Below are 17,969 nucleotides of genomic sequence, written 5' to 3' on the forward strand. Positions count from 1 at the left end.
AATCAGTTGTGCAGGACCACCAGTAGCATATTATTTACAGGCCCTGGGCACAGGTAGTGCACTTTACTAGGGACTTCTAAGTAAATTAAGTATGCCAATTGTGGATAAGTCAATATTACCATATGTGTAGCAGAGAGCACATGCACTTAAGCACTGGTTAGCAATGGTAAAGTGCCCAGAGTCTTAAAGCCAGCAGAAATGAGGCCAGCAAAACAGAATTTCAGAAGGCAAAATGAAGGGGAAACCACACTAAGGATGCCAGGTCCAACAGAGAGGTAATGCATTACCAAAAAAGAGGGTTTCCAGGGGGCCCTTCCACTTTCTGAACTTAATAAAACTGAGCTTGTTTAGGAGTAAACAGTGATTCTGGGGACAACTGTTAAGTCTACACACAACTTTGTAAATACAGGTTTGTTTCCTTTAACCTTAAGCCTTCATACCTTTTGTTACACAAAAGATATCCAGCACAAATGTGTGTCCTCCCCTCTCCCCTCCCCCCACATGCTAATGATTCTAAAGTTACAGAGGGTGTGTGGATTGCCCTCAAGGGAACAGATAAAATAGGCCAATATTAGCAAAACTGTGGCTATTTTGGGAACAATTGACAAAAAAAGGTCTTTGAGAAAGCATATGTCTATTTTTCTAAAAAGTCACCAACAAAAGATCAGTTCTGCTAAGACCACCATCTTCCCAGCTTTCAGGAGCAACTGGAGTAGTAAAAAAATTATCAAAAGTTATTATAAAAAGTTTTTTAGTGGTAGCTGATTTTTCCTAGTTTTTGTCATTTCTACCTACTTGCAGTTTATGGTGAAACCAAAGATGAAACTAAACATTTCTAAAAACCAGGACAAAATGTTGAATTTAGCAAGACATAATTTCTGTAGATTGTTCATGGTTTTCCCCAAACAAAAAACTGCTGAAATAATAAAAATAAGTGGGGAAAAATAGAAATAGGCGATAATGTTTATCAGTAATTTTTTGCCCAGCAAAAAAAAAAAGGTACAAGTACCCTTGCATGGGTGGTAGGGATTTTGTGGATTCCCAAAGATAGGACTGGAACTGTGACTGGGTCATATAAAAGTTGCAACGGGGACTAACTAAGAGGAAAAGATTCCTGTTTTATAGGTTTGGCCGCTCATTTGGCCTAAATATTGTCCAAATACAAATCCAAAGTGTTAGGGTGTGGCATTATTATATAGCACCAAAGATAAAACGTTTAACTAATGGCTAATGAAGAGCCATTCTGACAGTGAAGATTCTAACAATAAATACTGTGTACTAAGGGTTTAAGCGTTTGTGCTAACAAACCATTCAGCAAGATGAAAACTGGAGACGTTAAATGACATACTGTTGCAGACTCTGGCTTGCCTTATGCAATGGCTGACAAAACTGTGTTGAAAAAAATGTGTAGGACAAAATTGAAAAGAAGACAGAATCATCTCTTATTAGCCTCAATAGTTTCCCTGGGTATCCTATGCAAATGATAAATTCAAATGCTAATGTTCCATAACTTATGAACAAGAGATTCTTTGTGAAACTCTGTACTGCAGTGAAAGGTCTAGCTGTACTTGATTTGATTTATCAGCAGTCAATGAATACAATTCTGAACCTCAATATCACAAAATAAGTTTTACTTGTGAGAGAATGTGTAAATACTGGGGAAAAAAGCTTTAAAAAGTTACCTTCTTTTCTGGAAACATTGGAAGAGTAGAAGGCTTTTCCCACATAAGTTTTAAATGTAGGCGATAAACCAAAAATTCATGAGGTCAGGAATTTACTCATGATATTAACAGATAAGGTCAGGATTTGAAGAAAATACAAAAAGCAAGGCTCATCAAACCAATGGAGCCTTCCAAAGGGTTTGCCACTCCGGTAGTAGCAAAACATGACAATAGTAAGTGGGATGTCTGTGTCGACCTCTGATATAAATAACGTTTTATTGACAAATGTACATTCTCAGAGATAAAACAACATAATATGAATCGAGAGGTTTTAAAAATAGACAAGATAAGTGGCTGACTGCACCAAATGTAAATTTGGAGTCTGTGGTGTAATATTCTTAAGCTATGAGGTTAGCTGTGAGGGCATAAAACCCAAATAAAAGTTTGCCTGAAACAATAAAGGGTGCACCTGTTCCTGAATAAAAAGATCCAACATCATTCCTAGGGAGAGCTGCATTTTATTCAAAGGTGGTTAGAAATTTTGCAGAAAATACTATTCTTTGAGACAGTTATTGAAAAACAAAAGTTAAAGTCATGGTCGGAAATACGTTGAACCGATTTTGCTCACACACAGAATCTCATCTGCAAAGCACCACCCTTACAAGGTATGATCAAAAGGCCAACAGTTTAGTCTCAACTGACACTGGTGGAAAGGGCCTTGATGCTAGATTTACATGTTAAAACACTTTGCTTCCCTGCCTTCTATCCCTAAGACGAGCACTTTCCATTAACTGAAAAAGAAACATTCGCTTTAATATGAAATTTACAACACTACCATAAATTCACTTACGAAACTAACTGTGTATTGAGGTGGCATCACAAGAACATAACAACGATCCAACTGCATGTGATGAACAGTTTAGTAGATGCCTCAGCCCCTGTTGCTAAGCTATCTTTATAAGGCTGAGAATTATAAATATAAGGAACAATGTGTTCAGCAGTAAACAAAGTAGTAGATGTATTTATAAGCAGCATGGCCTTACTCATTAAAGTATGTCCAGGTGATGAGCGGGATAACTATGAGGCTGCACGGTCAGACTGTAAGGATGTGAAAGAGACTGCACTGATTAAAAGGAGTGTTATAGCAAAGACAATGGCCTTAGTAAATTTAGTAAATATTTTAGAAAGCGCAGGTCAGACAAGCGATGCATACATAAGAAAATGGAAATTATTTTGGAAAGTACAAAAGGAGTTAATAGACAAAAAGTGTTTTTTTGTTGAAAAAAGTTAAAGTAGTAATTCCAGAAGAGTTAGGGGAAATAAATTTGTAATTATGCCATGAAGGACATTTAGGAATTATACAGAATTGGAGGAGGATTAAAGATCTGTACTTCTGGCTTGGAATATACTTAGCTGTGGAACATGGCCTTAGGAACTGTTACTGCAAGAAATAAGATAAATCGCAAGTCACTCTAAGGTCAATTTTGTCCAGTGGAATGGCCCAGTATTATGCCATGGGAGGCATTAGGAATCAACATTATGGACCAAGTAGGTGGATCTTCAAAGTTACTTTATTGTGTTAGTTTTTAGAAGTCATAAAGAGAACTGATGCAGATGCTGTATTAAGATTTTTCAAAAACGTGGTCCTAAAGGATGAATTCTAAAAAGAACAGTGGGTAATAATAAAGCAATATTTAAATCTGTTTACATGGATTTTTTCCACCATACTGACATGTCACAGTGCCACTTCCTTAAAAAGCGAAAGGGTAGCTGTTGAGAAATTTAACAAATGTGGCATAGTGAGTGATGCACCTGGTAAATATCAGTAAGCATGATGGGGACACTGAGGTAAAGTTGAAGCTATGGGTGAATTACACTACAATAGTGTTACTGAGTAAGTCCATTTTGGATTATGACAAGACTGCTTTTACGGAAGGACAATTTAGAGTGGAATCATCTCTGTGAAACTATGTTTCAAGAGAGCAGAGACAATATACAAAGAGTGCAAAGATGGAAAGCATGGTGTAAACAAGCATTGGCAAAGCCAACATGTGTTAGCTTTAAAAGGTATACCTATGCTGTGCCGATGCTAGTTTGCTTTTGCATGTGCTAATGTCAAAATAACCATCAGGGTGCCAGAATGCATAGGCTGCTATTTCTGAATGGGATTTCTATTAAAGAAAAGAACTTCTACGATGGGCACCTTTGCCTAAGAATGCTCTGTGATGTGTGGGGATTGAAGCAACACATAAACCAATTCCAAGATGGCAGTCCATGCATGCTCATGTGGGTTGCAAGCATAATAAATTACATCAGCAGATTATTTGGAACCTTCAATGTACCTTTCCAACATGGCCAAATGACATTTCATGTTGGTAAATGTATAGTAAAAACAAAATCATAATAATCAGCACATGCCAGCACCAAAAAATTAAATGAGGGGCCCTGTAACTATTTGCATCTGCTGTCTTTCATAAAAAAAGACAAAATAAAAAAAATAAAAAACATACAATCAACTGGGGAATGGGGTGGGGAGCATCTCATGAGCAGGAGATGGGAGTAAAGAACATACAGGAAGGCAAGAGCACTCATATCAGGACATGAGCCGGAAGCTGATACACAAAGTATGTGTAATGTACTGGAAACAACAGGCCGGGACAGGCAGCTAAAACTGTCTGTAGTCCAGACTTATAAATGTTTTTGTGTAGGAAGGACGTAGGTGCGAGTCAAGAAAGGTACAAATGATTAGATACAGGAGAGTGCACTTTCTGCAAAGGAAAGTAAGGTTTGCGTGGCTCTAGTTCAAGCAATATACTCCTTGAAGTGTGTGTTTGCAAACTGAAAATGACCTCCCCAATTTGAGATATGGCAACATCAGATTTTAATTCTGGTTAAGTCAACTTTTCTTATGTTTATCTGTATTGTAAATATAACATTATATCGCACTCTTAGTTGCAGAAATACTTGTGTTATGCCTTCAATTAGGTGGATGTAGTGTTGGTATGTACTTCTTTTCGCTTTCTGTTACATGTGCACTCATTTACCACAATCCTTCCCATTTTGTATTCGAAAGTGGAAACAGTGACTTGAAAAATAGTAATTTGGCTTTATCCTTGGAGCTACTCATGCCCAGGGCTGCACATAAAGGGCTATTTCCCTTCAAGAAATCAGATGACTATTTACACACGATCCTGACAATACACCATTTCTGGGAGGGCAGTAGGGAACGTACAGAAAGCTTCCTTCACAAAACGGCTATAGAAATGTTTTTTTATTTAAAAGAGGGTTGTGAGTTTCAGCAAAAGCCTAAAGGTGCAAAGTGTAATGTAATTTGCTTGCATTTAAGCGTTTACAGTGTTGTCTGAATAACGTTTTGGAAAGATGCATGGGAAGCACAAATAGCTCATTATTAGAGGTGAACAAGCCCAGCTCGAGCCAGAAGCTTAACTGTGGCTCAGCCTCAGGTTCTGTTGGAACCTGGAGCCCAAAATGAGCCAAGCTTTTGAAGTGCCTTTTGCCGGTCACTGTACCTATAGCCAGGATGTAACAGTAGGGACAGATCTGCAGACTTTGAAACTGGGGAATCAGGTTTGAGGCTCATCGTTGCTCAATATCCTGTGATTCAGGCAAAGCAGTTAAATATCCCCGTGCCTATGGACAAAAATGAATGAGATCTTGTGTAATGTAACTGGTGCTCACCTAAAGAGCGCAAATACCTTTGGGTGAATTTCCCACTATATAGCACTGCAACAAAAATGCACAATAAGGTGGAAACGAAGCATTAACATAAACAAGCAAAAGGAAATAATTACCCATTTAGTGGCTAATTACAAAGTGAAACCTGCATAATCCTAGCTCAAATTGTGTGATCTGAGGCAAATGTTTTTATTTCACTAAACCTCCTTTTTCTGTCACTAAGGCACATGAACGCATTTTCAAATATGTGAGTTCATAATTCCAAGCGTACAAAATACTATGTTTGATTTTAATAGACTATAATCTTGTTGCATTAAAAACCTGGGCCATGTTCATATAATGTGCAGTAATAATGTTTCTCTGTAGTAATCTGGGCCAAGTACGGAGTTTATGACAACTTTCTTGCCTCTTCGTTCACTGACGGTTCATGTTTTAAAAGCCAACATTTTTAATAAGTGCTTCTCTATGCAGTGCTATAACGTAACATATTAAGGTTAATGCTTCCAAAGTACACTTTTTTAAATTGTGTAGAGGCATTGTCATACTTTACCTTATGTTTGTTGTATGGTTTACATAGCAAACGTTTTCAGGACTCAGCTCGGGCCAGGGCTTTCAGAGCTGAACCCAGACTCTTAGCTTGGTTCTACCTGTCAATTTGTTGGCTCGGTCATCTCTACTTATAATTAGAAGGAAAATGCGAGGTGGGGAGATTGAGAAAATGTCAATGAGCAACTGTAATACTCACTGTTAAGCATCTTAGTCGTGCAACTATCAATACTTAAAAGATCACTTCCAACACATAATTAAACTGAAAGGCAAAAGGGTGCTTACTGGCTGCTGATGTTATAGCTGAGGGGTACACTTAAGCGTAAGGTGCTATTGTTAAACAATGTTTAGTAAAGAGCGTTTTGGCAAAGACACCAGGCATCCGCTGCCGACCGTCTGAGTGAATGGCTTAAAAGGGCAGTGCTGCTGTCAGAAGATGCAGTCAGTAGCAGATGTGCGCACGCTGCTGCTAGCGTCAGTGTGAGAAAAGGCAGAATTCTGACGGCAGAAGCAGAGAGTAGTAAAAGTTTGCAGATTACTGTTGGGGTCCAACAAGAATTTCAGTATAAAAGCGTATCCTGACTGTTTCAGCTAGAGAGAGTATTAAAAGAGTGCAGACGATCTAAAGACGCGAATGATATAAACGTGCAGACTATTGCTGTCGGATGCAGGGTGGGGCCATATGGGTACAGAATGCTGCTGGCATCCGATAACGTAAATTGTGTACAAGAGCAGGGAGCTACTGTCTCATGTATTCAGGGCTATGCACGTCCAATGACGGTGTTTCGAAATAAATCTAAAGGTGCAAAAATTTCTGTTTCTTGTAGCAAGGTGCAAATATAGTGCAGGCTGCATGGTGTACACGGTGCAGCATCGGACGTATGTTGAGAAATACAATAGTTAGCGAGGCACATGTATATTGGTTGAAGGTGTCATTTTTAGTGTAGTGCAGACTACCAGGGGGAATAAGCAATGGAGGGTGCTGTGATGCTCGGTTGCAAGCTAGGTTAGCAAGTGAGAGGCGATACATTATTTTCGGCTATTCTACCGCACGGTAGAAAAGGTGCACTTTAATAGTGTTTTTAAAAGCAAGTTTTTTGTTTTTCTTGATGTTATCATGGCTCCTGTAGTCGGAAGCAGCAAAACGCACACAGTGATGATTACTCTGGCTATTGTCAATAGGGTATGCACGGTACAAGCTGCTGAGGCCAGTAAGCAAGATGCACGTGGTGCAAGTTGTCCGCTCATTTGCAGACCTGCGGAGGCTGCTCATATTATCTGCATCCCTTAGTGGTGCAGCGTATTGCTTTTGTGGTCCTGGCTAGTGCTAAATTTGGAAGCCATTCTGAGTGACAGGGCATGTGCACTGGGCTCGCTCAGGGAGCAGGCACGGGTGCTGCGTTGTTTGCTCCACGCCCCTCCGCCAGTGACAGCGCAAAGAATGTTTTAGGGTCCATACTCTGCACCTGTTCCGCGCACACAGTTCTTCCCGGAACTCGCCGGCAGGTGTCTAACACGGTCACTCACCTCCGTCCCCATAAGTCTCCACTCCATAGCCGTCCTGTAGGCCGTTGCTCCAAGTGCCCTCGTAGCGTGCAGGGGTAACGAGACTCTGGCGGACCCCGTAGCGCCCCTTGAAGCCGTGCGCCCACTCCCCGCGGTACAGCCAGCGCCCCTTGCTCTCAACGCCCAGTCCATGGCGTTTGCCCTGTGCCCAGTAGCCTTGGTAAGTGTTGCCGCTGGGCCAGGTGTAGGTGCCCGCCACCTCGAAGCCGTGCGCCCATGAGCCCGCGTACTCGCCCTGACCGCGGGGCCCCGTGCAGATGCCGTGCCCGTGCGCCTTGCCATCCTCCCAGCCGCCACAGTACGTGCCGCCGTCGTCGAAATCAAACCGGCCACCCGTCATTCAGAAGCAGCACGCGCACAGGAGGGCAGCGGCTCGAAGACCAGCGAACGCTGGGAGGCGGCAGTAGTATGCAGGCGGGCGGCACGCGCTGCTATCGCTCCGCTCCCCTTCCCAGGCCAAGGCAGAGCGCGAGGAGGCACTGTCAGCGAACGACCACTCAGCTGCCGCTCAGCCAGTGTCGTCACATGGAGCACGCCTACTCATCGTGGTGCGTCCCGCCTCTTCCTCGCTCCTCGTGTCAGCCTCTGAAGGGTCAACACAGCGGCTCGTGGGTGTGGGAGTGGTAGCGCTCTCAGGGCCTCGAGCATTTAACTCGCGGTGGAGACCTACGACGAGTTAACCTGCTCTGCCCCCGAAAAGTTCAAAGTTTCTTTATTTCCCACTTCAAAAAATAACCTGCGTCACTGTAGGAGGGGCAGACGTCATGAAGAAGAAACCCTTCAGTTGAGTTATCCTGAGATTCTTCTTTATTTGTAGTCCGAAAGATTAAAACGCACAACACATTAAAGAAGTGCCGAGAGCTCCTGTCCCGGTCACCAGCAACCAACTTTGTACTTAAGATCCCGCACCGCATTCTCAACCTAGAATGAGATGACGTGTTAACATCGAGCTGAAAATGAAACGACCACAAACTCACTATAAGGGGTAAAAGGCCGCTTTAATAGAACAGGTCTGGCGATAAAACCTTGGCATAATAGCCTCACAAAACTACCCAAACCTCACTAATACAAAAACCATCACCTAACCCCTCCCCCTCCCTCTAAACTGACCCAACCGCCCCACCCTTTGTCCCATCCCCACCTTGACCCAACCACCCCATTAACCCATCTGACCTGCAGTCACCTTCTCCAATTACCCTTGACCAGTGCAAATTCCCTACCCTCTCCTCTTTCTGAACTACCCCTTCCCCCCCGAAAGGCCACAGCAATATAATAAATATACAATTGATACCAGACCTGACTATCAGCGGCAATAACATAATAAACCCCCCCCCTCCCCTCAAAAAACTCCTAACCCAAGCTAATTAGCAACCTCACCCTAAACCTATAATCAAAACAAACACAAAATACAAAAAACAGACCTGCCCTGTTAAAACATGTCTTCCACAAAAACACAAACCTATTGAAAGAAATGAAAACCACGCTAATGGTGGCATTGTCCTAAAAATTAGACCCATTAAAGAACCTTAGGTAAAATATAATAAGCTAAAGGGAGGGCGGGAGGGCACGAAAACCAAAACGCCCACTGGGTGTGACAACGGCCAAAGAGGCCGCCCACACCCAGCCCCTGCCCTTTATACCTCCCCTGACGTCACCAACCCAGTTCCCTCCCCAAACCAATCCCTAGTCGAGTCTGTGGAACGTTCCACCACAGCCCGATAAACCCGGGGGGAGACGGGCAAGCCCTGTGCTCCCCCCAAGTCCCCATCGGGCTGAAAATGAAACGACCACAAACTCACTGTAAGGGGTAAAAGGCCGCTTTAATAGAACAGGTCTGGCGATAAAACCTTGGCATAATAGCCTCACAAAACTACCCAAACCTCACTAATACAAAAACCATCACCTAACCCCTCCCCCTCCCTCTAAACTGACCCAACCGCCCCACCCTTTGTCCCATCCCCACCTTGACCCAACCACCCCATTAACCCATCTGACCTGCAGTCACCTTCTCCAATTACCCTTGACCAGTGCAAATTCCCTACCCTCTCCTCTTTCTGAACTACCCCTTCCCCCCCGAAAGGCCACACAGGAAAACCCAAAGGTGTTTTCCTGCCCCACCCAAAATATTATCTATCCCACAAACGCTCCCCCAATAATTCGGCAATCATCAACCTCATATCCAGTAAATAGTGCTCATTGCCCAAAAACGTCAAATGTACCCCATCCTGACGAAACAAACCTACCTCAGAAAGCCCGATATCCACGTGACACAAAAACGAAAAACCCTGATCTTTACAAAAACTTTTCATCTCCCTGTTAATTTTACGCCGTTGCTTTTCAATGCCCTTAAAAGAACGAGCACCCCTCCATACTCTTCTCGGCATCAAACAAGTCCAAACTATGTGTGTACCCGCCCAACGTTCCTTAATCCGACAAAGATCCATTTTCATGACTTTAATCAATCCGATGCCTGACAGAGCTACCAAATCATTTTCCCCCAAATGCAACACCAATAAATCTGGACAAATACCACTTTCCATTTTCTTGGCTAAAACATATAGCAACTCTCCCCATCTCATACCACCCTTACCCACCCAACTAACCCTTATCCTTGAACTATCTAACCCCAATTGCCTCCCAAAATGTCTTGATGCTGCTTGCTTCTCCGCCCATCGAACAAATGAGTGTCCCACAATCCACACGGCGCACACCTTGTCAGGACCCCCGACACAACCTACAAGAGAAAATATGTTAAGTGATGTTTTACCTGCAAATAACCAAACTTAAAAGGAAAAACAGAAACAGCAAACAGCAAGTGAATAAAGTGAAGAAAAACAGATATGAGTATAAGGAAAAATAGAGACCATCTAAAAATAAAATAAAACGGAACCTATTTAAAAGAACGCACATACCTCTTAAAACATCCCGATTTCCATCTACCCATATGTTTAATCAACTGATCAGATTTACCTTGTTTCCATGCTTCCGTTGCGGCCCCAATCCTAAATGAATGTGTACCAAATTTAGAAGGATCCAACCCCAATCTCCTCAATGCCATCCTCAGTACTGCTAACAACTGCGAAGCTAACAGCCGTGTTCCATCTTGATGAACAAATACATACCTGGAATTATACGACCCCAACCCTGCAAAATAAAACCAGCAGCGCACCGGGCAATCAATGGAATGGACTGCCTTCAAAAACACCTCCTGACCCCTCCCCAACTGGTCCGTTTTTGAAAAAGGTAACCAAATAGCCACACCCCCCTCACCTACTTGAACGTTGCTGCGAATAAGACCTTCTTTGCCCTTCACCCCTAAAAGCTCTGAAATGCGAAAAACACCATGAAACAACCATGACATACAAAGAGAAATTAAACCTACCTCCCAGTCCGAGAAACAGACATTCCCCAAAACTTCCAATAAAGCTGTCAACATACTAAGAGTGATAGGACGCCTACGATCGCACCTCACACCCCCTGCCCTAGCCCAACCCGCTAAAATCCTCCTACATAATTCCCCGTCAACAGGGTCATACCCCCAAAAATACTTACCGTAAAAAGAAACACCCGATAACTTACCCGATATAGTAACTGCCGCCAGCCCACCCTCAATCTGCTGCATTACAAAATTCACTGCATCCTCTTGCCTGTAATAGAGAACGTCATTACCTCCCGAACGCCTTACCGCACCCGAATCCAAAAATTCCAACCATGCTTGCCAATAAGCCCTTCTAGTTGACGGAGCTATCGACTGTTGAACCAGCTCTAGAATCCTCAATCTCCTAGGGCCCATAACTCTGGAGGAATAGCCGTCTTCAACGCGTCTGCTCCCGGCGCCAGCCCACGGAATCTCTGCCACTGAAATCGAGATAACGCATCAGCTATGTCATTCTTAACACCGGGCACATGACGAGCCTTGAACAAAATGTTGAACTTCAAACACTTCAGCAAAAATATCCTCAATAACTTAAGAACCTTTACATCCTTTGCCTTCTGACGATTAACCAAGTGTACTACTGACTGGTTATCGACATTGAAAACAACTCTTCTGTTAGCCAGAAATCTGCCCCAAACTGCCAACGCTACCACCAACGGAAAAAATTCCAAAAATGCAATGCTAAACTTTGCCTGCTTCCAACTCGCAGGCCATGCCTCCGCCGCCCAATGACCATCCCAAAAAAGACCAAACCCATGAGCACCAGACGCATCAGAAAAAATTTGAATTTGCCAAAACCAATCGTCCTCATCCACTAGCATCGTCACACCATTGAAACCCTTCAAAAATTCAATCCACATCTTCAAATCCTCTTTTATACCCGCCCGCAGACGAATATGATGATGCGGCAAAAATGCTCCCCGCATTGCGAAACCAAGCCTGCGACAAAATGCTCTGCCAACCTTGACCACTTTACAGGCAAAATTTAAATGACCCAGTAAAGATTGTGCCTGCCGCAATTCCAACTTAGGTCTTTTTATCGCATCATCTAACAAAGAAATCAACTTTTCCACCTTATCCCGAGGCAGCCTCACTTCCATTTTTTTAGAATCCAATTCGATGCCCAAAAAACTGAGACAAGTCTCTGGCCCTTCAGTTTTATCTCTCGCCAAAGGTACACCCAAATCAAACATCAAACTTTCAAAATCCCGAAGTGCTCTGCCGCAATCACCAGACCCGGCGGCTCCCACAAATAAAAAATCATCTAAATAGTGGGTCACTAAGCCAGCACCTCCGAGAAACACAAAAACCCATTCTAAAAATGAGCTAAACATTTCAAACAAACTACATGACACAGAACACCCCATGGGCAACATCCTGTCAACGTAAATGGCATCCTCAAATTGCATACCTAGCAATGAAAAATCATCAGGGTGTACAGGCAACAGCCTGAACGCTGACTCCACATCAGATTTGGCCATCTCCGCGCCCCTACCACACCTACGAACCAATGCAATAGCCTCATCTATGGAAGCATAATGTACCATTGAATCTTCTCCTGCAATAAAATCATTAACCGAGGCCCCCGCGGGCCAAGACAAATGATGAATCAATCTGAACTCACCCGCCTGCTTTTTGGGGACCACCCCCAAAGGAGAAATAGTCAAATTTGCCAAAGGCCACGCTGAAAAGGGGCCCACAATCCTTCCCAAATCCACCTCCTTCTTCAATTTCGCTCTCACCACTTCAGGATGTTCCCTTGCTGACCTCAAATTATTGGCCCATCTTCTCAATCTCGGGCCCTGATAGCGCAATCTAAAGCCCTCCAAAAAACCACTTAACAAAACCTTGGCCTCTTCCTCAAGTGTATAAAATTGTAACCAGTAAGCAACAATATCAAAATTAATAGGCGTAGGGCCCTTTTCCAGCAACATGCGGTGAAGAAAATCTACCTCTGTCGACGCCTCTAGCCTGCGGCCCATGCCAGGTCCACTGTAAACCTCCGAGACACTGGAAAACCGGGTGTTTTCCCCCACAGTTGGAGCAATCATGCCTGAACTTGCACTGCTGTCTATTACAGGTGCTACTATTATAAGACCAGCATGCCCCATTCGCCTGAAACTGCCCTCGGTGCCCAAAACCCACCCCAAATTGGGTGGGACGCCCCTGAAAGGGCTTATACAGTACCGGTAACCCACTCGCGGTATGAGTTGTAGGCGCATTCCTCGCCGACCTCAACCATTGCATCCACAATTCCTGATCAATTTCCCCCCACATCTTCGAAGGGTCCATAGCTTTCCTCGCCCTAAACTCCTCATCATACCTAAACCACCCAAAACCACCAAAATCCATCTGAGCCCTACGTACTACATCCATATACTTCATCAATGCTATGCAAGAATCCTGATGCTTCTCACAATATACGCTGGCATAAATTAAAAAGGCTGACGTCCAATTCTCAATCGTAGTAGGAACCCTAGGTCTTCTAGCTAGTTCCCATTCCTCCTCTTTTGAACCTTCTTTTGCCTGAACCTCCCGATGAAGCAACTTAAAAACGTCCACAAATTCACCCTTCCAAATCCTCTCCCTCAAATTCGGAGTGAGATGCGCCCCCAAAGGCATCGACACTCCCATATAAGGCAACCTTTTTGCCTTAACACCTCCCCCGATGCCCTCCCCACCCGTGTGCTTAGACCCCGCCTGTGCTCCCTCACCCTCCTCAGCCTTATTCGATGACCCTTCAGACCCAGCACTTACCTCCAACTTACCGACCTCCGTGACCACATTAGCTTGAATTGCAGCATCCACCTTATGACTTATTTCCTTATTACCTCTGGGACAACCCGAAACACCGCGACCAACATTCCCACCCTGTGGTAAACCGAAAACCCCCAACCCTTCCTCACCTCTTGGAAAACCGCTTGCCGACAATATATGTGACCGCTCTGGCACCTGGCCGCCCTGGACCGCGCCAGACGTTTCACTCTGACTTTGTTCAGAATGCTTGGAAGGAACTTGAACTTCCACATCTTCTTCATAGTCCAGCAGATCGTCACACCAGTCATCCCAACCATCCCCAGCGCCCTGGCTAGTAGATGGCTGCGCCTCACGAACTCTATGTGTCTCCCTCGAAGTCAGGCGGACCGCTCCGGATCGCGCCCTCCCTTCTGGCCGGTGTGCTGAAGGCGCTCGGACCTTCACCGGTGTGCTCTGGCCACCAGCCATCCGCCCAGATGGCCGATAAACCGCCTTCACCCCCTGCCCGCCCAAAACAGGAGGCGTGTCACACCCTGAGGGTCCCTCACCAAAACTCGCCTGCAGCAGTTCAAGCTGAACCATCACCCTGTCCTTTGACCCATAACCAGAATACTCGCCACATACCTTACCACTCAATACACGTCCACTAGAATCTACAACCCCCACCTGCTCACCCAACTTAAAAGCTTCATTATCTAAATGCCATGTCTGGACCTTACGCATCATAGGACTAAACCCCCTATTAAAACCTTGCCTCCCTCTACCCACCCTTTCCCTCCCAATATTACCAAAAGCACCAAAACTATAAACCCCAACCCCTTCCTGGCACCCCAACTCCTCTTCCTCTGTATCTGAAATCACTAAAACTTCGTCCTCCTCGGTCAAAACGGGCGCGGCCATCTTGCCGGCCGTTCTTAACTGCCTTTCCTCTAAAGCCCGGTCATCCGACCAATCAGAAACTAAGGGGGCGGCCATTTTGCGCGCGCCTCCCAAGGCTCTTTCCTCTAATGAGGAGCCCTCGCGTTCCCCGCCTGTTTCTACAGGCGATGGGGCCCTCTGAGACCTCCGAATCACTCGCGCATGCGCGAAAACGGCCCGCGCCCCCTTTCTACCAGTAGTGCGCACCGCACCCACGGATGCCGCACCCCTACCCCCAGCCGCCACTCGCCGAGCCAATGACACACCCTGCCTACGAGGAAAACGGCAAACACCTCGCCGCTTCCCCGCAACTCCTACAGCTGCCGCCTGCATCGAAGACAAAGGCTCATCACCACTCTGAGGTGAGCGCGACAGTTTTCTCCCACCTACGCTCTTCATTTAAAATTTTTTTTTACTCTGTTTTACCGGCGACGTACACGCCGCTACCGCAGCTGACACACCATCAGCTGACAACCTTTTAGGGCGTTTTATACCCACCCACGCTTGCTCCAAAATCCCCTCTTTTAACAAATCCTCTCTACCCTCGTCATGAAGTACCTTAAGCGCCTGAACTACTCTATTCGGTTCCATGTTACCGAAACAAGATTTTTAAATACACACTAAAACTCCTCCTAAAACAGCAAAGCCCGCCTCCAAATTCAAAAACTCACGGCAATAATCCCTGGCACGAAAACCAAAACGCCCACTGGGTGTGACAACGGCCAAAGAGGCCGCCCACACCCAGCCCCTGCCCTTTATACCTCCCCTGACGTCACCAACCCAGTTCCCTCCCCAAACCAATCCCTAGTCGAGTCTGTGGAACGTTCCACCACAGCCCGATAAACCCGGGGGGAGACGGGCAAGCCCTGTGCTCCCCCCAAGTCCCCATTGACATTAATAAAGTATTCCGTTGACATTTGAAATAAAAGATCACACCTATACTACATCCCCTTTTCAACAATGAAATCTAAGTTAAATAAAAATATTGCAATACATAAATGTCACTAGGTAATAATAACTTTTATTCGGTATGAAAAATAAATTCATCCATTACAATAGATAATCTCCAATACACTTGTTAAAATTAGCAATAAAACCATAAATAATAAGAGCACCCATCAGGAATAAAAACATATATAACCACATGCATAAGAGCAATAAAATAGAAAGATTAATTCTAAAAACTCTACATTGTTGCGCCAAGTAATAGCTCCCTTCAGGAATGATCCCAGCCCCTTCCACACCAATACATCTGAGGCCAGCTGCAGCCACATAAAAGCAGGACGATATTGCACAAAACCCTTAGGCCTTAGGAGAGGTAATAAAAAACGAGTTCTGAATGGTGCATAAAAAATCACAGAACAAAGTAAAATGGGGCAAGGTCTGTTGGGACACCCCATCACAGGGGCAGGGTCTAATACGTTTATCCCCATACTGACCTAACGGGAAACACAGGTTACTTCTGATGATCCCCAAACGGAAACTGGTTATGAGAGACCTTTCCCTCACATCCTTTATCTCTAAGTGATAGCGCTCAGGGCCTACCCACATCTTTAACATTATGAAATCCCTGATCGATTTTTTCCCTAAGGCCTACCCCTCCCTCCTATTCTTCTGGATTCTTAAAACATTCTCCTTAACCCATTTCTTATCACACCTGGTCAGGCCTTCAGGATGATCAACCAAATCAGGCCGCCCCAAATCACGAGCCATCTTCCTTATGTGCATCAACCAGGGAATATTCTTTACATTGTCACAAACCAGACAATCCTTTAAGATATCCCTATTCAGAGTGGCATGTTCGTTAGTCCAAATTGAGATCCATAGCAGAAGGGGAGCCAACTGAATAGTGTCCTGGACAAACTCAAGCTCCAACTCCAGATGAAGGCTAAAACTAGGGATATTTTGTCCAACTCCCAATAGCCTTCTACAGAACCGATTTTCTTCCACCGTAAGGGCTCGGGAGTCCCCATACCCCCAAAGTGCAGCACCATACAGCAGGACGGGGAGGCATTTCCGCCTATAAATTTCAAGCAAAGGCTTGATGGGTTTACTACCTACCCTGACAGCAAAGTTAAAAGTTGCGCCAACTGCTGCATGAAAAAGCGCACCCCTTCTGGCAATACAAGGTTTCCAAGATCCTTTCTCATCAAAAATAATCCCTAGGTATGGAAACTCATGGACCCTACTAATAATTTGATCCTCCACCCTTAGCTCCCCCACCCTACTCAGGGGTTTTCCACACACCATAAAATGAGATTTCTTAAAATTGATCTCTAAACCCAAAGTTGACATAAAGGAGGCATAAGCTCTAACTATTTCCCGGAGACCATTCATAGTACGGGCCATGAGGACTGCGTCATCCGCATACGTTAGCACAGAGATATCAGTACCATTCACCTTTGGAACATCCCTACAATATTTCAGCAGAAAATCAGACAATCCATTTGTATATAGAAGGAACAAAGTAGGAGCCAGAACACACCCCTGGTGCACACCCTTTGAAAACTTAAAGTCCTCTGAGCATTCCCCATTCGACCCCACCCTCACATTTGCAACCGTCCCAGAATGTAGATATCGGAGCAACTCTACAATATTAGGATCCAGCCCTAACTGATTTAATCTCTCCCATAATATAGACCGGTTCACCTTATCAAAGGCACAGCTAAGATCCATAAAAGCAAGATAGAGCGTACCTTTCCTAGCCTGCGTGTATTTGCCGATCAGCATCAGTAGGTTGAGACATTGGTCTTGCGTGCCAAGGCCTTCCTTGAAACCATACTGGTCCCGGCTTAAGATATCATTCCCTATCATCCAGGACTCCATACGCCTTAAAATAATCCGTCCCAGAATCTTCACCGAAGAGTCCAGTAGAGAGATAGGGCGGTAGGACTTAGGATCATTTTGGTCGCCCTTTTTAAACACTGGGACAATACATGCCAGTCTCCAAGAGGCAGGGGTACCCATAGTAACTGCTGCATTAAGGACATTTAAGAGAACAGGTGCCCATAACTGGGGGTTTGCTTTATACAAGTCCATAGGGATCGAATCCGGGCCCGGAGCTTTATTGCTCGCACTACTCTGTATCGCATCTATAACCTCCTGGAGCGAGAACCTAATTGCTAGGTTAGGAGCCATCTCATACTCGTTCTCCCGGTTATTTCTTAGGGGAGAACCCTCAAAAATACTACAAAAGTGAATTGCCCATGCTTCCGGAGCGATGTTACAGCCAAGGCCCTCAGTTGTATCTGTTCCAAAGGAACCTCTATTTACCACTTTCCAAAACAGGCCAGGATCCTTCAGAGCTATGGCACGTTCTAATTCTTCCCAGGCTTTATCTTTATGTTTTATCTTGCTAACCCTCAGGGCCTTCTTATATTTCATTCTAG

The 17,969-nt window shown here is 44.6% G+C and overlaps 1 protein-coding gene across 3 annotated transcripts in view; it reads right to left on the minus strand.

Moving 5' to 3' along the window:
* Positions 1-8,003, minus strand: part of JPH1 (junctophilin 1) — a 401,716-nt gene extending 393,713 nt beyond the window's left edge. The window contains exon 1 of one of the 3 annotated variants that reach the window (XM_069220366.1): positions 7,431-7,967. In XM_069220366.1, coding sequence (XP_069076467.1) covers positions 7,431-7,809 — 379 coding nt within the window. In that variant the 5' untranslated portion in view covers positions 7,810-7,967. Of the gene's footprint in view, positions 1-7,430 lie in introns of all 3 variants that reach the window. The other 2 variants (XM_069220367.1, XM_069220368.1) reach the window with 2 other exon arrangements.
* Between the last annotated feature and the right edge of the window lie 9,966 nt (positions 8,004-17,969).

The sequence above is a fragment of the Pleurodeles waltl genome, chromosome 2_2 (genome assembly GCF_031143425.1).
Source record: "Pleurodeles waltl isolate 20211129_DDA chromosome 2_2, aPleWal1.hap1.20221129, whole genome shotgun sequence".
NCBI lineage: Eukaryota > Metazoa > Chordata > Amphibia > Caudata > Salamandridae > Pleurodeles > Pleurodeles waltl.